Genomic DNA, 22,058 nt, shown 5'->3' on the forward strand with positions numbered 1-22,058 from the left:
AGATCATGGCCTGGCTGTTGCTGATGGATTACATCAAGCTACAATAAATTTAAATTCATTTCACCCTCCTTTTTGGGCTTTTTGTGATGCTTGATTTGTGTTTGAACAAGAGCATTGTAAATCCCGTCCAGTACATCTATCAATATTAACTCAGTCTCCCTGGATAATACCATCATAAACCATCTCTGCTGTCCTGAAAAACATCTCTCCCTCTCTCTGTCTTTCTCTCTGTTCCAGCTGGTAGATGAAGAAAAGTCTGTGGTGATGACAGAGATGGAGAAACTGTTGGCATTATGCCAAAAGCTGCAGATGGGGGCCAAGACTCCTGTACAGGGGAAGACCGCCACCTTCCAGAAGGTACTCACACTACGCTTGTGTGTCTCTGTCTTTTTGTGTTTGTTTGTGCATACACTTTTTATCAAAGAATATGACATATTTATGTCTTGAATCTGTTTTATTTAGTAGACATCAAATTAGTAACATCAAATTAGCAACATCAAATTAGCAACATCACATAGCGTGTGCACAACAGAGATACTGTAGTTTTTTTCTTGGAAGGATAATAAAACTTCAAAAAGCATCAAAACTACAGCCCCAACCACAGACGGGCATCAACGAAACACTGAGCACACAATAGAGCATGACTAACTGCGTTACTTCATTATTGGCTACAGCATAATAGTTGAGTGATTCTGCGAGTAACACCATTATCAAACACAGGGCACTAGATTAATGAATGTTTTTGAGGAATTAATGAGCATCTTGAGCTGCCTTAGGTCACCTTGTAATAAAGGCGAAGGTTGAAATCAAAAGGACAGAATGAAGAATAGCGTGTTCTCTGCTGATTAATGAGCATCTCTTTGATATGTATTGGTTCCCATCTCTCTGTCTCTCCATCCTGATTTTCACTTCATCATTCGTCACTAATGGGAGAGCGTGTGTCTTCCAGGGGTCGGTAGACACTGATTACGAAATGTTTGTGTGTGTGTGTGTGTGTGTGTGTGTGTGTGTGTGTGTGTGTGTGTGTGTGTGTGTGTGTGTGTGTGTGTGGTAGGCTGCTGGGTTGAAGTGTTTGTATGCTCTTGTGCATTTGTATCCAATGTGTATCCATGCTACCCCTTGTAAACTTGTTAATAATTTTATTTCTTTGCCTCTAGGTGGAATCATCCATTCAGACAACCAGAGGTGTCTTGACTGTGGTCCTCTCCCTCCTTTCATTCTGCAACAAGCTGAACAAAAAGGTGATTAAACGGGACTCATTACTGACTGGCTGGCACTTGTAGTAGCTTGGCAAGCTACATTGATATCTACCAATGCAATAGATTTTTTTGACCACTTAGGGGCAGTGAAAACAAGCTGTGAACATAACATGGACATATTCATTATAGTAGCTTGAAGTATATTTTTCTGTATTTGCACATATATAAAATAGCATAAAACCAGATTAAAGAAATAAAACAAACGTAACAGAGGTCAAAACTTTCAAAAGAAGGAAGCTATTGATGTTTTCATTATATTTAATTCTTTTTATTCTTCTCGTCGCCATGCTGTGTCGATTTGCAGCACAAGTCAGAGAGGAGTAGCCTGGGTTCCCCGCAGGACTGGAGAGAGAGGCAGGATGCATCAACACCTGTCAAAGAGGAGGGAGCTCTCAACAGCAAGAACGGCAACGGCTTTGGTGTCAAATCCTTGGAGCAGCACATGGCCAGTCTCAACCTCCTGGAGAGCAAATAATCCAGGAAACGGTCATCTCCTTTGTCCACTATTCTCCCTTGGAGCAACACATGGCCAACCTCACCTTTCTGGAGAACATGTAAAATCCAGGAAATACTTCACTCCCCTCATCCTCAAGCACCCACCAGAGAGTGGGCTAGAGCAGTGTCGTGAAGATGGTTGCCTCAGGTCAGTCAAAGTTTGTATTTGCTGTCTGAATGATGGTTTATTTACAAAGGAAAAAGCAGATCCACGCTCGCTGTGCCAAAGGGCAGCTTTAACCCAGGGTAGCTTGTTACCTGAAGCACCAGTTCCACCCCGGCCCACAAGATGGAGACAATCAGCCAACACTGAGTTTGCCATGTTCATTGAGCGAGAGGGGCCTGACACATGCCTGATTTTGAAGTCACTTTTATCAAGTCTCTGAATACTGAGTTTGATAAACTGATCAGAAATCAGGAAAGAACTCCTCTTAATGCTCAGCTTAGCCATACATCTGTCTTCACTATGTGCCTCTGTGTAACTAGCCTATTTGCTTTGTGGTGTACTGTATACAGTGTACGTGTTGCACATGTTAGCCAAATGGGGGGTGAAAAAATATTTAAATCCGTTCAGTTAAATACAGAAAACCCACCATGCATGATGCCATCATCACCAAACCTTGTTTGAGTCTCTTATGTATCATAGGTTTGGAATGTTAACACTGTAATATTAGACATAGTGGTACATCTTGTTCTTGATCAATGGCATTGTAGTCATCTCATTTGGATATATAAGTATTTTAAAAGTCAACCACTCCATATCATGAATGACTAATTTCCATACAGTTTGCCATGGAATCCTAGTAACAAAATCACAATTTAATGCCAAATATGATTGTCTTCATTAAGACGCTGTGATCTTCAGCTTGCTTCTAGTGTGAAATATTAAGCTCTTACACCTCCAGTGTACATCACTGGAGACTTTTTGAAAAAGTCAATTGATAAACAGTTTATCACCAAGATGCTTTTGGGATGTCAGGACCTTACTTTATGCTGTCCTGTTAATAAATCATATCGTGTATAGTTTCTCACAAAATAAATGAAAGAATTCTGAACTTACACCTGTGTCAAATGAAGCCTTGAAGTGTACATGTTATGAAGACTATAATTGTGAAGCTGCCTTTCAGGCCAATATGTATTAAATTATATATACACACAGTATGTATCCTAAGGTAATGACTTTGGTACTAGGTGAGGGTGTGATAATGACTGAGATGAATAACATACATTAAGCTTTAGAGATGCTTTGTACAGTGTGGAAGCAGCTAAGGATGCTGGGTATTGTAGTGGCGCTACAGATGTGAAGAAATCAGATCTAGTTTTGGATCATCTATTCTTTTGTCAATTCAAAAGGTTAAACATGACAAAAAAATAAAACAATATTTTTCTTAAACCACTGTTGATTGTGTTTATTGACATTCTAGAAAAATAATTCAAACTGAATATTAGTTGGGGGGGATTTAAAAAGACAAAAAAAAGTTATTTGGCATGCTTTCCCCTATTTTCTCATTTTTCAAATTAGAAAAAAAAATAAAGAACTTGAACACAGAGTGCTTCTTGAAACTTTTGTCAATTTCTGAAACAATGAAAAACAATGTATAAGCACAGAGTCACAGTGCACAGCTTGCATTATATGCAATAGTCCCTTTAAAGTGACCACACATGAAGTGTCACTTTCCAGGATAACGTCCTCAGTCTTCACCAAACCTGGTGGGAGTGGCAGAACAGTTTTGACTTCAGGCATAAACCGGGAGCTCTCGTCATGATGGTTGAGATTGGGCAACAGTACGTTTGGAGACGACGCTCTCGAACTCCTCTCTGCTCAGGAGATTCTCTGTTATGCTCTTGCTCTCCTCAAACTTTGGCAGGATGACAGCGATGTAGCCTTCAGTGAATGGCTGTTCAAATTTGACAGACAAAAACACTATTAAAATATAAGATTAGATGAAACTTCAATGATTGTGGTAGAGAAACTGCAACTGTCATCTTGCAATCATAAATGATACACACACAAAAAAACAATATATTGAAAGTGGGTTTTTTACATTTATGCCAATGTATGCCCTAATTTAAGACGGCATTTCATTATTAGAAACCATTCAATTCACAGAAGTACAAAAATGAATAGTATCCAAATATGTACATGATAATAACATTACAGGGTAAACGTATACATTTACCTTTTCCAGCAAGAGAGTAGGTGTTTCTAAAATACTCTCATTGACCTCGAGAAGACGGCCCCGGATGCAGCTAAAAAGATTATACAGTTGTGTGACCGACCATGAAGTACAAGCATGTGTAATGTATGCCAAAAAAAATTATTATCTCACCTGTAGATTGTGTATTCTGTTTCATCCATGCATGTTATCCTACACAGAGGTGCGAAATCAGTAACAAACTGACCGCCCTATAATGGGAATAAAATTATTGAGAGCTAAACTGAACACAAGTACACATGTACATAATCCAGAATCATCTGTAGCTTTATGAATTTACCCGCTTGGACTTCCCAGACACTTTATTGTTCAGCCGACTGCAGCAGTTACTGATCTGGTAATTGATGCTTTTGATTGCCCGTCCATTCTGAAGAATCGGGTGAGTCTCTGCTAACGTGACAACGCATAGTCTGCAGAGAACAAACACAAAATCAAAAGTTAACAATATGAATGTATGTATATTGAATGTAACAGAGGTACATTTAAGATGCACATTTTAATATGGAATATCAAACTTAACATATTCAAATTGGGCACATAATAGGGATGCGCAATATGGAGAAAATCAAATATCACGATATTTTTGACCAAATATCTCGATATTGATACTGCAACGACATTTTAGTGTTGACTATTGATGCGTTCACATAATATTTACACAATGAGATTTTTGATAAATAATCATCAGTAATGTGGATATAATGACTTAGTGGGTAAAGGCAAATAATAGAACAGTTACAACAGTCTGGTAAGTTCAGAAAATGACAACTTTACTGTAATGCAGCCTTTAAAACCAGGAAAAGACAACACTAGTTATGCCATATTACAATATCCAAAATCTAAGACGATATCTAGTCTCCTATGATGATATCAATATATTGCCCAGCTCTAGCACAGGAAATAAAAAAAATAAGAAACCTATGAACACTAAAATGCAATCAACTTTCCTGTAATGATCACTTTTTTTGTGAGGCTTATACTCTTACTGAAGCTATACTTTGTGTTGTTTTATTTGTTATTGATTAAGGTATTTTTTTATATTTCAGTTTGTAATTTGTAAATCTTGCAATAACGTTATATTGCACTACTAAAAGCCTCTGAACCTATAGATGCAAGACACAAAGTAGTCTCAACAAAACGGAATATATCCCAGGGCATTGCGCACGTGTCTCTATATTAATAGTCATTCGGTATATCCTTAATTAACTTTTATAATAATGACTTTGTTTTGAAATTATCACCACCTGGTGTAGATTTCACTGTTTAACGCTACCCATCATACCCCTCTTAACGTTACCTGTTTGAATGCTGCAGGATGCAGTGGTCTTCACACGGTTTCCCCTTCATATCTAAATAAAACAACAGACATTTGAACTGAATGCATTATCCTGCGTAATTATGTAAATATGTAGTGCTCTCTCCACCTTAAGGTCTCAAGCTTAACTATCGTTAGCTGACTTAGCCACCGGACAGCTAACATAACATAAGACACATTTAGGTGACGTTTTATTTACCGGCTCTGAACCATCGTGTGTAATATCGGTCGATAACTGAAGGCGCAGTCGCTTCTGTGTCTTTCTGCTCCACGCAGTCCATCAAAAGTGATCACAACACAGGTTGCAAGATAAATACTTAATTTACAGCACAGCTCGTCCACTACTTTGCGTGACGGACATTAAATGGTGTGACAACAGGCGGTCCGTCCCTCGAACAAATCCGAAGGTTTTAGAGCACCAAGACCGTTCCGGAGATAATTTTCGCTCGTGGGCGATTGTAGAGGTGAATTTGACTTTAGAAAATTGCAATACATCAAAGAAAATGTTGCTCTTGTACAATAATGAACTACAAATTATACGATTATTTTCGAAAATGTCAGTATAGAACCGGGCATCTGTCGGTTAGACTTTTCTACCGTTAACGTTAGCTAATGCAATTTAACTTAATTACTGTAGTTTAGCATCACCATGTCATTTAGTTAATCTAAACTGGACCTGAAGCTCTATCTGCTGTCGCATTCACATCAGCCTTGTGGACATTTGAAATCTCTAAATTAATCATCTGCCAAAAGTAGTTAGAGTTAGAGTAATTCTCTTTTCTCTGGACAGGTAAGCAAAGATTTTCTAAGGTTGGCTTTAATTGTTAGCGTTGTAAACATTTCAAAAAGCATTTCTTGCTCTGCCTTTTTCAACTTTTATAAGTTTCGTAGTGATAGATATTGTCACTGCATCCGGACTCCAGAGGAGCCTGAGACCTCACTCAAAATGTATAATATTTCAACAGTAACAATATCAATTGAAATAATAAGGTCCTCGAGGCTGCTCCTGCATTATTATTTGGCTGGTAACGTTACTTGTCTTGTAGAGCAGTGGTTCCCAAACTTTTCCATAAGGTCACAAATAACTGACACAAATTAGACCACAGACCCCCATTTGATAAGATTTTGTCCCTGGGTCCCCCACATTATATGATCTTTATATGTATATATATATATATATATATATATATATATATATATATATATATATATATAAAGATCATATAATGTGTGTATATATATATATATATATATATATATATATATATATATATATATATATATATGCCATGACCATGACCACAATAGCCGTTGTGTGGATGGAATTAAATTAAACCTGGAACCCCATCAAGGAGCCCTGGGGGTGCCTGGAGCTCACTTTGGGAACCACTGTTGTAGAGAGGCCCTATGTTAAAAATCTTGTAAAAACAAACAGTGTTTAAACAAATGACCACAAACGGGTCAATAACAATGTTTTGCACTTTGCATTTGTTTTTGGGCCCTGGAGCAGGGTCAAGCGATCATGCTTATGCTGCTGAATGCTGTAGTGTTGGTTGCTCCCTGGGACACACTGTGAGAGCAGTTATTTCATATTGCCCACTGGATGGCAGACTACTGCTAAAAACGGCAGTGTACTGTACAGTCATGTGATTTACTGCTACACATGCAAAAGACATCAAAGTTTATTAAAATGCAAATCCTCTGCATGATGCTGGTACATCTCCATATATTTGAACTAAACTAGCATATCCAGTTAAACATTTTCACATTTAATTATGCATTTGTTTATATGTAAACCAGTTATAATATATTATATATATATATAATATATACAATAATATATTATAGTTGTTAGATGCCTTCTCACACAGTCTTTGATCAACTGCTTAATTTTCATATTTTAAACTACATGTAATTTTTTTCACTAGACTCTCACAGATGCCATATATATATATTTAAGTATGTTGAGTCTGCATCCTAGTGGATTATGTAATATAGAGATCTGAGAGAGAATGGATGCAGGAATGAAGGACTCTTCCCCTCCCTGGATCTGTGAAATAGCCCCTCTCTGACCCAGACCAATCACATACCAGACATATCTGGCTCCATATTGCACAATGTGGACAATGCTTAGGGAAAAATGTTTCAGGGATTGGCATGGGCACGAGAAAGATTAAGTAATGATGACTTCATCTTGGTCACAAAATTGAGAGAAAGAGAGCACAAAAGCAAGAGAGACTTGGCTGTTATTTGGGGGCACAATGAGTTTTCCTTGCATCTACTCACCACTACCAGGACTTGGAAAGTTTTGCTGTCAAGACCCATCGTAATGAATTGTTCCATTACTCCTCTGTCTGTGGTAGGCCGTGGTCTGCAATTAATTCAGAAATGAAACACAAAGCCATTGTGGAAACAGTGGATACAAATGTCCCATATGCAATCTTGCACGAGACATTTCCAATATATAAGGCCATCTTAATATGAATCAGCAACTTTACCTGTGATCTTTTTTTCCCACAAATTTCCCACAGCAAGGTATACAGCTGCTGCTATTTGAGCAACACATAGATGCTGGATACCTAAAGTCAGGATTTGTCAGTAGGTCTTCAGTCAGAATAGATTCTGACAAAGTTCATGAGGACGTTTGACAATTTCTTATTTCAAATTGTTGTGTGAGAGGGAAATGGGCCTGGTATGTCCTGGCAACCTCCATGGATGTTGGTATTTGCAAGAGTGTGTGTGCATCTGTGTTTATCAGTCTGTTCATTGCCTTACATGTATCTGTCAGGCTGTGTGCATTCCCAAGCCTTTACTACGTATTGTTGGAATGAAACATTGCTCCCACTCTTCAAGACTCAACTTCGAGGTTCACTGGCTGTCAGACAGGCATCTCGAGTGTCTCCAGCTGCACTGTGTGTGTGTGTGTGTGTGTGTGCGTGCGTGCGTGCGTGCGTGACTGTGAGTGTTGCTTGCGTAGCTCCACGTCAGCTATACTGCTACTGCTGTCCTTTTTGGCCGGCTGTTTGTCTGTTTGGCTCCAGCAGTCTCTCCCTCCACATGGAAGTTGTCCAACGTCTTTCCATGTAGTGCCAGAGGAGAGCCTGATAAGGGAAGAGAGAAGCTCTAACCAAGTGGGGTGATGCCTGCGTGGCTTAGAGAAAAAACAGTTGTTTCTTTTTATTATTAGGACATTACTTATCCTCAATCAAGGATTTCCTGGTTCGTGGCACACAGTCAGCAGTGTTTAAAGCCAGAGAGACAAACCGATGAGATGTTTCTGTGTTGTAATGCAGATAAAGTAAATAATTGTGAGAAAGGGGATTTCTTCATCTTAAGTGGTTTATCAAACATTCAAGCTATCAGTACCACTTTCAGCAATTCATCATTTAGGTGGGGAATTGCATGCAATCCAGGCTCGCCCTCAGTATGTCATCAGTGGATAAATGTCTAGGAAAATAGAGATAGGTTTTGAGAATTGCTGTCTTTTTCCTGGAAAACATCGAGGCACACACTCAAACACACACCTGCATTTGCCATTTAACAGATTGAGTCATACGCTGCCAACAGGCACATTTAAAACCTTCTTTATTCACTGGTATGTACAGTGGGTTTCAATGAGAGAACTGTAATTTCAGGGTAACGTTTTTTGAAGGGCTGTCAAATGTGCTTTTGTGTCACAGAGCAAGAATTATATTTTAGTGAGAGTGTGGTTAATCCCCTGGTGGACTGATCAATTTACAGTGTCACAGTGATCTGTTTTCTCGCTTAAACAGTTTAGATGGGAAATCATGAATTTGTCAGTCAGCTGTCAATAAATGTGCAACACACAACAGCACAGAAACCCTGTAGCTCCTGACCAATGCTTTAAATCTGGTGCTCAGAGGTCCTGTAAGCTTTATAAATGATCATGTCTGCAGAGGAGCTGTATCACTCTGATAATATGGTCCCATGTCAAGTTATTATTAGCTTTCTCTGTGGTAATCAGTAGCCAAAGGTGTAATCAATTATGTCAGAGCGTCTCTGTTATTTCTGGCCTCTCTCAAAAGGCAGCGATGCCTGAGATTATGAAAATATATATGTGTGTGTGTGTGTGTGTGTGTATGTGTGTGTGTGTGTGTGTGTGTGTGTGTGCATGTGTGCATGCGTGCGTGTAAGTCAACTTACGATTCCCTGTAGTTGAAACATTTCATCACAGAAGGGGTGAAGTGAGCACCCTCCCTTAACAGTGATAACAAATTATGAATTAAATACAACTGAAAAGATCAGACTGAATGTTGAGCAAGTGATCACAATATTGAGCCTTGTTTATATTTTACCAGTGGATTTATTGTTACTATAGAAACAATACTTATGTCTTTAACAGCTAAGTGTTATTTTTCCTTGAACTAAAGATACATTACTTTGCATAAGCTACACAGTGATTGACAGAAAGCATGACCAGAGCCAGTAAGGTAGACATCTGCCTCTGAAAAAGTATGAAAACATATATCAGTATTTTAAATGTGTGTGTCTACATTATGTGTGTGAAAGAAAGGGATTTGGTGTCCCTGGCAGCAGAACAGGACTCCCCTCCGAGAGCCGAAATGCAGTATACAGTATAACACAAATCTGCATTGTGGCCAAACAAGTCTCTCTTGGTTGACTTATCACATTGTCATTTGAGAGAAGCAAGGTTTTCACCCGACAGTGATGTCATTTCACTTTGACCTCTGAAGTGTGAAAACAAGGAAGTGGTCTGAAACTGGCTTGTTTCAACTGCTGCCTGTCAGTTTGGGACACTGCACTTGTACTGAGTAAATGTAATCTGGGTTGTTATAGGATATAATAGTGTTTTGGAATCCTTTCATGCCCAATCTGAGAGGTTACAAGTTAGTCGCAAAATGACCAGAGTGACGATGTCTAGCAGATCTGGTTACATCAATCACACATTATTTTCTGTCTTTAGTGCCACATATACCTTTTGTGCACAGTTTGACTGGGTGCCCGTCCATCTTTGCTGCCCTCCTTTCCTCTTTCATGTCACGGACTACAAAGTGATTCAGACTCATTCCCAATGCTAATTTGTTCACAGCTGTTATCCTGCTTGTCATTAGATATGAATGGAGTTCAACAGGGCAATGGAAAGAACATACACACTGCAAGGTAAGACGCCAAATCCACATGCACACACAAGGAATAATTTACAGGTATTAAGAGGTTTCAGCTTTGGAATTTTTCCCACATGCTTTCTCTTGCCAAAGCCGTTAAATTTAACAAGACTTTTTTTATGAGACACTGAAAGGGATATGTGCTTAGGCTATGTATTAAGTCACCAACTGGGCTTATTTAGGTTTACCAACAATTTCTTATTAGAAAGTGCCTGATCAGTTCTTGTGCTACTTATTTGTAAGAAGCCACGTGGCAAAGCATTTCAAAATGCTTCTCATGGAAAGTGAACTTCTCTCCGAGAGGAACTCTCCGTGTTTGCTTGTAGGGAAGCAGCAGGCAGGATGGTCTGAGCTCTAGCTCAGCTGGCGGTTGAATGACAGCGGAGGCAGGTTGTTTCTTTTTATCCAAATATCCTCGCTTCAACTGCTTCCCAGAAAAACTCATTTATGCCTCTGCCTGACAGAAGCTTTTTAGATCCAAATGGTTGTTTTCTTCAAAAATATTCTCTCAGGTTTTGCCCATTGAAATAGGCTTCCCAGCACTTCATTAAGGTGTTACAATGTCCCTGTGTTGTTCAACTTTATTATGGTTCACTCACGTCTGGCTAATAAAGCAGCTGTTAGCAGCAAAGTAAAAGTTTTCTTATGCAGAAATTGCAACGGTCAAACCTGTGACATGTCAATAAGGCACACAAAGCACAACATGTCACACTCGTGCAACTGTTTTGTAGCGATTGTCACAATGTTTACCTAGCCTATTTTTCCTTTGCAACTTTAGTTTATATTACATAATATTAAAAAATGAACGTCACCGCCTCATTTTGCAGCATCATGTACGAGAAATGGCATAAGGAATGAGAGCAGACACAGATTCCTAGCAAGTCACATAAGAACACTCCATTCTCTGGCAAAGATGTGGACATTTGGAGCTTTTTTTTTGTAGAGTTTGGTTTTTGTTTGTTTTCCCCTGGCTCTCTGGACAGCCTTGGATATGGTTGTGTGTATTGGCTGAGGCCCTTGGTTCAACATTAAGGACATGTTCTCATGTGCTGTTTCTGAAGTGAACACTCAGTGTTGTTGACAGTGCTCTTTGGGGGAGGCTATTTCAGAGGTTTGGTGAAATATGTCAAAAGTAGCCTCAAGTTAATTTGTTGATTTTCTCTGGGTAATTTTACCATCACTGTGATTTTTGACACTTAGTGAATGGTTTTTCTGGAAAAAAGGGAAGTTCTCTGCGCTTCTGCAGACCACAACAATCCGGTGCAGCCAAGGCAGGACACAACAGTATAAAATAGCAAAAAATTGCCGGTGCAACACAGATGTCTTCTTACTTGATGGTTTTATTTCTTAAGGTGCATAACAGTGACTAACGTTGCTTGGTAAAACGCCATAATTATCCCTCAGTCTGCAGCTGCCATATTTGTGTCCATCTCGGGGCTATAGAGCGAGATAGAAATCTAGACTGATTTCTATTCGACACCTGCAGGAGGTGGTGAGAGTTAAAGTTAGAGTGAAATGTCACACTTTGCACCAAATTTAGCTGAAAGCAACAACAGCTCATAGTGTGAGGTTTTGTTACAGGAAACACTCAAACTATATATACGATTCTTGAAAATAGAGTAAAAGAGAAAAGCAAATATAAACTAATTTCTATTAGAGCTGGTCCGAAAACCCCCACAAGATTACTTCCAAGACACCTCCACTTTAAGAATTAGCCACAGTTTCATGTGATGAAGGCAACAGTATGGAGCAGGAAAACAACTGTTTTAATTAACAAGGGGTGAGAGGGGGTGAGAATGCGCTTTTGATTGAGCAAAGCAAACCTTTATCTGGATATTTTTGTGGCTCACCAGTGAGCGTCCAGTGCCGTAGTGATGAAGTCATAGGTTTGGACAGCTGGGCCTCAAGGTAGAAGAGAGGATGTGGCGAGATTAGAAGAGACTGATTAACAGAAAACAGACTGGACAAAGTGGAATCTCCCTCCATCTCTTAATTTCCTTCACTTATCCCACTCTTTTCTTCATGCCTCAATCCCGGGCCTCTACTCTCCTTCCTCTTCTTGTTTTCCTTCAGGGAAGAAAAAAAAGACAGAGTGCATTGTTCGAGTGTTTTCCTTGGTGCTTACATCGACTGTAACATCAAACAACATTCACATGGAGATCAAGGGACTCAACTTGGAATCTGTTTTGTCTCATTATAAAGTTGTCTTGAACCAGGGGTTTTCTCGTAAGTCAACATGCGCTGTGCGGGTGTCTGGTTTTGTTAAGTTTGAGCTGTAATTCTTCCGCTCTTCATCCCACTGAGAGCCTTTGTTTTCACCATGTGCACACACGCAGATGTGTGATGATTGGCAGGGTCACAGAGTATTGTCTTTCTTATCGGCAATGGTGTGACAGTAAATGCTCACGTGATTTCAGGGAATCACTGATGTAAAGATAGATGAATAGATCGGTCAGAGGGAGTTTATTTTGAACATAAGTGGCTTTTAGTGAAAACATGTTTCCCACAACTCAACCTTTATTCTGATTCAGAGATGAACTCTTAAACTTCACCCTTTGCTTCACCCTAGATGTAATCACATCTGACTTAAACTGTCAATGATTTATATACTCACTGATCAACAGCAAATTCACCCAGAGCACGATCTTCAGTCTTTTTTAGACTGGTTCCTGGTGGTCTGGAGAGGCAGCCTGATGTGAGGAGTGAATAATGCTGACTGGACAGCAGTCTCTGCGTGGTGCAGCAGTAGGCTACCAGATGTGTGTGTGTCTGCATCACTGATTGTTCCACTAAACACACACACACACACACACACACACACACACACACACACACACACACACACACACACACACACATATTGCTTAACTTGCAGGTTTTACGAGTCCTTAAAACCAGGAAATGTATTTGATCCTGCTTTTTTAACTGAGACGAAAGTGCTGACCTCGTCTTAACTACTGTTGTTACACACAATTGGCTCATGAATTTAATGACAACAAGTACATTAGATTGGCAGAGTTGCCAACTTTGGGGATTTACATAAACTTCTTGAAACTGGTGTTACAGACAGAGTACGTTTTCTGTACATTTTCCCAGGCAAGTAAACACAGCAGCCATGAAGTTTCACATCCACTGGCGGTAACTGATGATGAAAATGTCCTTTTGTAAATATCCTTTTGTAAAGTGATGAAAGTGATTTTTCCCCTCTTGAACTGTTTTATTTGAACATTTTTAGAGGCCCGAAGAGACAAAACGGTTCCATTATTTCACACAAAAGAGTAGAAAATAGAAAAATTTGAAAAACGAACATATGTTTGTATAGTAGAACTAAGATGTTTCTTATTCCCTAGCCAGGTAATCCTCATACGACCCCAACTTCTAGTGTGTGTCCTGACCCCCATGTTGGAAACATCTGCTGTAAACTATGGAGAGCGTTCTTGTTTGAACAATAATGCCTAACCTGTAACATTTCCTCACTGAATTTTTCTTGTTTTGTCTGTCGTGTGATATTCTATTGCTCTGTAAAGCACATTGGTCAGCTTCTCTGTATAAATAGTGCTGTATAAATAAACTTTGACTTGACTTGACTTGACTAACTGACTGACTATGCTGCTGACATTCTTGGACATATTTGTCATGCTTTACAGTCTGACTCAGATGCACCAGCAACAAGCAGAAAGCTATAGATATAACGACACATGCTGCTCTCTTAGTTTGACCTAAGTTTATGTTTCTATACAGTCTGCTCTTTGGGGTTAACGGTTAAAAATGTTTAGGTCAAGCTCTTAAAAACAGAAGAGGAAGTTGCTCAAGCACAAATATGGAAGTGTCTGAGGGGAGTTTCTGGCACAAATAAGTCTTCTGAAGTGGTGGTGATAAATGTTAGCATTACTTATTTATTTTTTTTAAAGATAATTTTTTGGGCTTTTCCGTCTTTATTTTTGACAGGACAGCTAGGTGAGAAAGGGGAGAGAGAGAGAGGGGCGGAAGACATGCAGGAAATCGTCACAGGTCAGATTTGAGCCCTGGACCTCTGCGTCAAGGAATAAACCTCCATGTATATGTGTGCCTGCTCTACCCACTGAGCTAACCCGGCCACACATTCTTTTCTCATAGATATGCTGTTATTTATCATCTTATTGGTGACCATGTGAAATTAGTGAAACCTGATGAGATACAAGAATAGTAGTGCAGAGGAAGTTCAACAAATATCCGTTTTTTTATTTATTTTTTTATTTATTTATTTAAAAGAGACAACGCACATTAATCAACATGAGTACAGAGTCCCAACATGTAAATGTGCCAGACTTAGCCATACAGGCTAATTTTCATCTGCAGTCCCTAGCAGGTTGATGGCTTAAAGCAATAGATAAGCTACAACAATACAACAAATACACATAAAACAAGAAAGACATAGGCATAGACAAGTAAAATGACACAACCACTGTTCCAGATCATGACAACTGGCAGGTTGGTGGCATGATAAAAACATAACACAAGTATCATACACAGTAGGCACAGGTTAAAGTGCATAGACACACATTAGAACGCATCAACAACACATAAGCACACACAGAGACACTACTTCAGCGATAAAGACAAACATTATTCTGGATTATGGCAGCATATTTGATTAGTCAATAACCAATGTTTTATGGATATGGAGAAGATTTTGATAGATGCGTTGTTCCTTAGTTATGTGGGTATGGTATTCCATGTAGGGGCTGCTCAAAAGGAAAAAGCTGACTGTCCAAAACTACTTTTTCCACATGGTATTTTACAATCCCCTCTTGTAGATACTGAGTTTAGATTTTGTTGAATGAATTTATTGAGCGGAGGGGGAGCCATTCCATGACATTTTTTATATGCAAGTAAAATATCTGCAAACTTAATCATGTTTTCCCAGTTTAACAGATCATATTTAATTAAGATTTTATAATGGTGATATTAATTGAACTTTTTATCCAACATTTTCAAGGCCTGTTTATAAAGTGTTTCAACTGTTCGTAATGTGGTCCGTCCTGTCTGTGTCCAATTGGTAAGACAATAATTAATATGTAAGAAAATCATAGCATTAATGTAGAACTTTGAGGCCTCTGTAGTTAAATTATTCCTAATATGTCTGAAATTTGCCAAGTTAAATTTGATTCTGTTTAAGACCTTTTTGACCTGTGTTTTAAATGAAAGATGTGAATCTATTATTATTCCCAGATATTTGAACTCTTGGACCACTTTTTGCTGGATGTTTGTGAGGAAATTTGAACTAGGAGTTCTAAGAGTGTTTTCCCATTGTAATCACTGTAGCATTTAACCCTGGATTCTGTTCAAAAAACACAAAAGACCCCCTAATTCTTCCCAATCACTGACATGGTACAATGCAAATTGACAAATCACACAGAGAGAGTGAACAATACTGGATCATGACCAGTGATTCAGATTTGTACATCTTGCAGCATTACCATTTGCCCAAGTACCTGAATGGACAATGCAACCATCATACGCAAATGCTAATGTTGGTTTCAATATTTTTGTCAAATATATGTATGATAGAATTAAACACAGTGTACATAATTGTAATAGTGGCTTGTTTCTGCAAACTGTTTGTGCCTCTTTGTGAATCATCTGTGAATCCATCAGGAAAGTTTATTATTTTCCAAATGTTTATTTCTTCTACTTCCTCGACACCAAATATTTAAGACTTGCAGCTTCTCTAATCAATATTTCTATGTTAACAATGGATCAAATGACTACATTGATGTGACAGGTGTCGCTCGTAGTGACAAACCAACGAAGACCTATTACCCAACTCTTCAGTTCAGTCCACAATTTTGTTTCCCAGCAGGCAGCTGTTTTTAAAGGAAAAGCTCTGATAAACCAATTGTACACTACCTGCTTAGCACCAAACGACTAACAGGCAAAGTTAATGACTAGCCGGTGCACATAGTGGAGCATTTAGCAGCTAAAGATCCAAATATTTCCCTCAGGAGTTGGTGGAGACCAATATCAGAGCTTAAAGCAAAATTAAGATTGGATTTATCAGGTAGACTAAAAGTATAGCTAAAATTGCTTTATATCTGCTATTTGCTAATATTTTTTTCATATCAACTTCATAAGGTGAAAGTTTATCAAAGTGACCACACAAAAAACTCAAGTTGGTGGTAAAATATAACAGTTTTACAATATACATTTATTAAGAACAAAGGAAAATAGTTTGAAAGCCACTAATACCCATTCACATTAATATTACCCACCATTACCCAATAGCATTCAAGTCTCCTTTTTACTATCATAATGCCAGGCTGTGCAGAATACAGAGCTCAGTTCAATTGCACCGTCTTCCAGTTAAACACCATAAAGTTCCGTCTTTTCAGCTGAGTTAAAGTGTAAGTGGGCATGCAATTTGCGTTATTGTTAAAGTTCTTCAAAGTGCTCACATTAGAAACTATAACACACTTCGATGTTTGGGATGCTAAACACAAATGTTCGTTCACTGCCAACATTAGAAATGTGGTGGATTTGAGAGAAGGATGCCCTCTACTCCCTTCCACTTGAAAGTGTTCCAGTCTTTTGAACCCTGCTGCGGTCTCTAGAAGTCATCCTCATAGTCAATGTTTCCAAGGGCATTTTGAGGAATAGCATAAACAGATTTACTCTTTTTCTTCCTGGTTTCTCTTCTTGTCTGCGAAGGGTCTTGATTCCCAGAAAAGGACAGGTAGGCAGCGATGCTGTTCCTGACTCCATAGCTCACCATGTTGTCACTGCAGCTGTCTGTGCTGACCAGCTGTTCCCTGTTAAGGGAGGAGATAAAAAAAATGACAACAGAGCATTTTAGTAGTTTCAATTTTCTTCTTCACAAATTATGAAAATTATGTATATTGCTTCATGGATTTCAAGCTATTACTTTTTTTCAAATCCATCAACCACAGAGCTGCTGGAATATCTCTATTCAATAACAAGTACTTAATTCATTAGTTAGCCATTCGAAAGAAAATATCAATTTTGATCATCGCTTAATTGTTTCAGACATTTTTCAAGAGAAAATGCTGGTTCTAGTTTGAAGATTTGCTGCTTTTCTTTCTCATATTTGATAGTAAATTCAACATCTTAAGATTTTAGACTGTAACATAAAAATGGAATTTGAATAAGTCATGTTGCGCTCTGGGAATTTTCAACTAATAATTTTCCAACATTTTATACGCAAAACGATTGATTATTTAAGAAAGTAATCAGCAGGTTAATTAATAATAAAAAAAACAATCATACATCTGATCTTTGTTATTTGTACATACAGTGCAAGAACAGGGATCAGATGACACCAAATGAGCTACCATCTGACAGAATCATAATTCACTGTAAGCTTAAAGCTGGTAAATATTATCACTATTGTACCTGTCTATTTTCTTCCAGTCAAAGTTGCGTCGCATGACAACAGGTGGAGCTCCAGGGGTTGCATCTGATGGCGGGGTCACGCCCGACAGACAGGGGGAGGTTAACGCACAACATAGGCCATCTGCAAAGTCTAAAAAAAAAAGGGGAGGACAGGGGAAGTAAAATACTGCTCACAGGCTTACGAACAAATTGAACAATTGTTGCCTAATTTGCATTAACTACTTTCACACTTCTGCTCAGGCAAACACATACTGAACGTGTTAAAGCAATGGGTTGGGGACCTATACGGGCCCAGAATAAGTTTACTATTACAACAATTAACGCACCAGTAGACATTATTAAGCATGCATATTGTATCTCATTTCCTGTTTTGCTCCAAAAATGTTCTGTCAGAACAGGAAACATATCGTAAGTTGACCACTGATAAGAAACTGTCCTATTTTAAGAACAGTGCATGTCATTGCCTGTTTGTGTCTATGTGTATGGCTCTATATGTGGTGTTGCTTGTTTCCTATTTGTTTGTTTTTAGATCCTTGTCTCTCTGTTTATTTCTGTAAGTTTGTGCATCCACCCACCCGAGTAGTGGTTGATCATATCTTCAAGGCACTGGAAAGTGAGGCGAGGGGAGATGTAGTACCAGCTGTTGTCCAGTCTGAAGATACGATAGTGCTTTACAATCATGTGCTTCACTGACAGCGAATACAGACCTGAAGATATGACACACACCGTACACTTACCAATAAGCTCTCAAACATGACACCAAACTACTCTGTTCTAGAAAAGAACCACATAATGGTAACAGGCCACTGTAATCTTGCCAAAACCCAACTATTGATCCACTCACACTAAAAATGTGTGAACAATGTAAAAGCAGAAGTAACGTGAATGTCAACACTGTACTGTAGAGCCCATTTCCTCCAATGCTAAGTCACTGTGCATTTTTGCATCATGAGTAAAGAAAAGTTTCAGATCAAACTATGACCACACAGAATTTTTCAGAGGAGAATCCACTAACAAGTAATCCCCCTTATACATGTCCCTAAAGAAATAGTTTTGGGAAATACACAGAGTTAAATAAGGAGATTGATACCACTATTATTTGTGTCTTTTAGATATAAAGCTACAGCCAGGGGATAGTAAGCTTAGCCTAACATAAGACTGGAAACAGGACAAACAGGTAGCCTGGCTTAAAAATAATTAACAGCACCTCTAATGCCCAATATTTAATGCATTATTTGTTTGTTTAACCCATACAAAAATCAAGCGTAAACACGCTTTTTCCGCAATTTGTGGTTTTCCAAACGGTTGGGTGCCAAATCATTTTTCAGCTGTTTACATCTAAAGCTCGGCAAAAAAGTGAATAAATGTCCCAAAATGACTATTCTTTTAGCTTTAGACTATTTTTGAGAATTGTGCCTATAATATCTATAATATATATAATATCTCAACTGTTTTAAATTATGCCAAAAATATATTTTAAATCTCTCCATTCCAAAACATAAATTCCTTGAATGTCTAGTCCATTACGAATCCATAATATCAATGAATACCATTTTCCTGACTTAGGATTTAGATCTGACTAGATTTCGTTTTTACTCCCCTGCTCTTGTCCTAACCTCATGCTGATCGAATCTTGCCGCATCTTACTTGCTGACAAGCAGTTTAATTTCCAATGCAAAGACTTGCTACATTTTACAGAAAGCCGAAGTTAGACCAAACTAACTGAGCTGATTGCGGAATTACCTCTCTCGTTGGTGCTCTCCCGCACCAGGAAGGAGCCCACTCTGTTCCCAGGTAGACAGAGTAGCTCTTCGGCCTTCTGCCTCTCCACCCCCTCAAACAGCCAACTGACAGAACAAAAGATATGCTATGAACTAAGATCGCATTAAATACTTGTTATGTTTTAGATCTTGGTAGTAAAAACCCCACTAATATTGAAGACATAGTCTTGAAATCAACACATACAACATATGACTAATATGTTGTTATCAATCTGAAGCAAGTTCAAACAGACCAACTAGACCGATGCTAGAGGTTAGTGTCAGTATAGTTCTACTTACCCATGGTAGACAATTGCCACATGGCTGCTGGGTATGTAGTTCTCTTTTTGTGTTTGGACAGAGCGTACTCTCCACCAGTAAGCCTCCCTGGCCACCATAAAGAAGCAAAGAGGAATCAATCACTGACCTTTTTGTGTAAACACTTCTCTAAACTACAAACCTAAAACATCAAGTTAAAAATTTGACTTTATTTCCTCATAGTTATTTGAGATCATCCGTTTACTAAATGTACATCTGGATTGAAAAATGTATCGTTTTTAATCAGGAATGCAAAAACACGATCATACTTAGAGATGAGTCTGAGCTTCTCCCCCATCCTGAAGATGGGCTCGCTGATTTCAGACGACGGGTAGTCGTTAAGCACCACCACCATGTCGTCCTCTGGACCTGCCAAGAACAATATTTACAGCTTTTACAAACTGCCAAATGCTGATACACAGACATCATGATTTGGAAAAGTCCAAAGATGTCTGAGACTAACCTTCCGAAATAATTGGCAGTTCAGTTTGTTTTAGTTAGTTAGTTTTTGTTTTAAATTATTTTCGAGTGTAGCTTAAGATCATGACACCTCTGATACCATGCGTGTGCAAAAAATGCGTAACTGCTGTTACTGACAGGAGTGGCAAAAGCTGTTTTAATTGCAAAACAAATTATGTTATTTAAAAAAAAATAATTTGGGAGATCTTACCTTTTAAAGAGCTGTCTGTGGTGACCTTGTTGGCACTCGCGCCTCGGATCATATTCCCCATCCTCCAGAAGGACCAGATTCCAGCCTGAAGTCAGGGCACAGAGAAACATACACTTTGAATGTACTAACCAATTTTCCACTTATGAACCAATCTGTACCACTAAACTTCTCTCTGCTGCTGCCCCACCAAGTTTTAACTTCCTATAAGCTGACCAGTTGAAATCTTAACTGACACACTGCAGATTGGGGAAGCTGAGGCTAGATGCTATCGGACTCAATTTTCCATTACAGCACCTAGCTCTGTGTACTGACAACTAAGTGTGATATTGAATTCATAAATTGCAAAATCCCAAGTTGTGAAGCCTTCCTATGTGACAATACTCTTAAGTTACATCATACAGTGTTCAGTTGGCCTGTATGGCAGAAACAACAGTCCTGTTGATACAGAAACTATACGAGCTGTATGTAGTAGAAACAGTTGATGTAATAAAATGTAGACACGTACCTTTGGGGACTAGCTGGCTTGCTGTGATAGCATCAAGTGTGGTGAGAGAAATGATAGCCCAAACAGGGCATGGTGGCAGCAGCGCAGTCCAGTACTAGAGAAGTACCATGTTCCCAAGAGTTTTCAACAATGACCTGTCACTGAGTGTCGCGAAAGCACTGCATCTGACAGCAAACTCACTTCCTGTAATGAAATGAGGAAGAGGGCCAGCATGTGTTGTTGAGCCACATACAACAGATCATGAAAGAAAAGAGTAAACAACAGCCCTTCTAAATGTAGTCATTATTGTAGGCTAATGTTTTTAGTAACCTACTAAATTATATGTTAAAATGTTTGGTAATCTTGGTAATGTTCCAGTAGAGATCAACCTAATTCTATGACTGTAAATTTCTGTTGTTATGGAAAGCATAGAAATATATATATGTATATATATATATATATATATATATATATATATATATATATATATATATATATATATATATATATATATATATATATATATATATATATATATATATATATATATATATATATATATATATATATATATATATATATATATATATATATATATATATATATATATATATTTTTTTTTTTTTTTTAAATTTTTTTTTTATATATATAAAAACATTTGGAAATTGTTCATCAGATAGTCGATTGACAGAAAACTATTTTGATAATAATTGATTAATCATTTGAGTCATTTAGCAAGCATTGCCAACCATGTTCCAGCTTCTCTATTTTAAAGATAGGATGTTTCTCTTGATTTTATGTAATAGTAAATTGAATATATTTGGATTTTGGGCTGTTGATCGGACAGAACACAATATCTGAATATGTCACCTGGGCGTAACGTGTTTTTCACCATTTTCTGGCAAATAAAGGAAAAATTCAACATATGGGTAAATACACTAACTTTCTTTTTTGCTAGAATTGAATGAGAAGATTGATGCTGTTGATGATGTTTGTACACTAAAT

General features: G+C 38.2%; 3 protein-coding genes across 6 annotated transcripts in view; 1 reads left to right on the forward strand and 2 right to left on the reverse strand.

Annotated features, from left to right (window-relative positions):
* Window positions 1-2,980, forward strand: part of ctnnal1 (catenin (cadherin-associated protein), alpha-like 1) — a 51,619-nt gene extending 48,639 nt beyond the window's left edge. For 2 of the 4 annotated variants that reach the window (XM_028597553.1, XM_028597555.1), the window contains exons 17-19: window positions 238-357; window positions 1,158-1,241; window positions 1,564-2,980. In XM_028597553.1, coding sequence (XP_028453354.1) covers window positions 238-357; window positions 1,158-1,241; window positions 1,564-1,734 — 375 coding nt within the window. In that variant the 3' untranslated portion in view covers window positions 1,735-2,980. Of the gene's footprint in view, window positions 1-237; window positions 358-1,157; window positions 1,242-1,563 lie in introns of those variants that run through there. The other 2 variants (XM_028597554.1, XM_028597556.1) reach the window with 2 other exon arrangements.
* Window positions 2,981-3,136: 156 nt separating this feature from the next.
* On the reverse strand, window positions 3,137-5,722 carry abitram (actin binding transcription modulator). The gene is made up of 6 exons (XM_028597557.1): window positions 5,485-5,722; window positions 5,268-5,319; window positions 4,251-4,380; window positions 4,085-4,161; window positions 3,935-4,004; window positions 3,137-3,652 (listed from the first exon to the last, which is right to left on the reverse strand). The coding sequence occupies exons 1-6, from the start codon at window positions 5,564-5,566 to the stop codon at window positions 3,515-3,517; spliced, it is 549 nt and encodes a 182-aa protein (XP_028453358.1). The 5' UTR covers window positions 5,567-5,722; the 3' UTR covers window positions 3,137-3,514.
* A 10,876-nt stretch (window positions 5,723-16,598) lies between these two features.
* On the reverse strand, window positions 16,599-21,243 carry sla1a (Src like adaptor 1a). Its single transcript, XM_028598292.1, has 8 exons — window positions 21,075-21,243; window positions 20,570-20,654; window positions 20,169-20,268; window positions 19,882-19,968; window positions 19,565-19,668; window positions 18,397-18,528; window positions 17,822-17,951; window positions 16,599-17,220 (listed from the first exon to the last, which is right to left on the reverse strand). Exons 2-8 carry the CDS (start codon window positions 20,628-20,630, stop codon window positions 17,019-17,021), a joined length of 816 nt encoding a protein of 271 aa, XP_028454093.1. The 5' UTR covers window positions 20,631-20,654; window positions 21,075-21,243; the 3' UTR covers window positions 16,599-17,018.
* Window positions 21,244-22,058: the final 815 nt, after the last annotated feature.

Source organism: Perca flavescens, chromosome 14 (genome assembly GCF_004354835.1).
Source record: "Perca flavescens isolate YP-PL-M2 chromosome 14, PFLA_1.0, whole genome shotgun sequence".
NCBI lineage: Eukaryota > Metazoa > Chordata > Actinopteri > Perciformes > Percidae > Perca > Perca flavescens.

Coding starts and splice junctions, on each gene's coding strand:
- sla1a (XM_028598292.1), bottom strand. CDS start 20,630: ATGGGGAATATGATCCGAGGCGCGAGTGCCAACAAGGTCACCACAGAC. Junction 20,269..20,569: donor CACAGACAGCTCTTTAAAAG/GTAAGATCTCCC, acceptor TGTTCTTGGCAG/GTCCAGAGGACGACATGGTG. Junction 17,221..17,821: donor GACTGGAAGAAAATAGACAG/GTACAATAGTGA, acceptor CTCCCTTAACAG/GGAACAGCTGGTCAGCACAG.
- abitram (XM_028597557.1), bottom strand. CDS start 5,566: ATGGACTGCGTGGAGCAGAAAGACACAGAAGCGACTGCGCCTTCAGTT. Junction 5,320..5,484: donor CACACGATGGTTCAGAGCCG/GTAAATAAAACG, acceptor TGTTTTATTTAG/ATATGAAGGGGAAACCGTGT. Junction 3,653..3,934: donor CTACTCTCTTGCTGGAAAAG/GTAAATGTATAC, acceptor AAATTTGAACAG/CCATTCACTGAAGGCTACAT.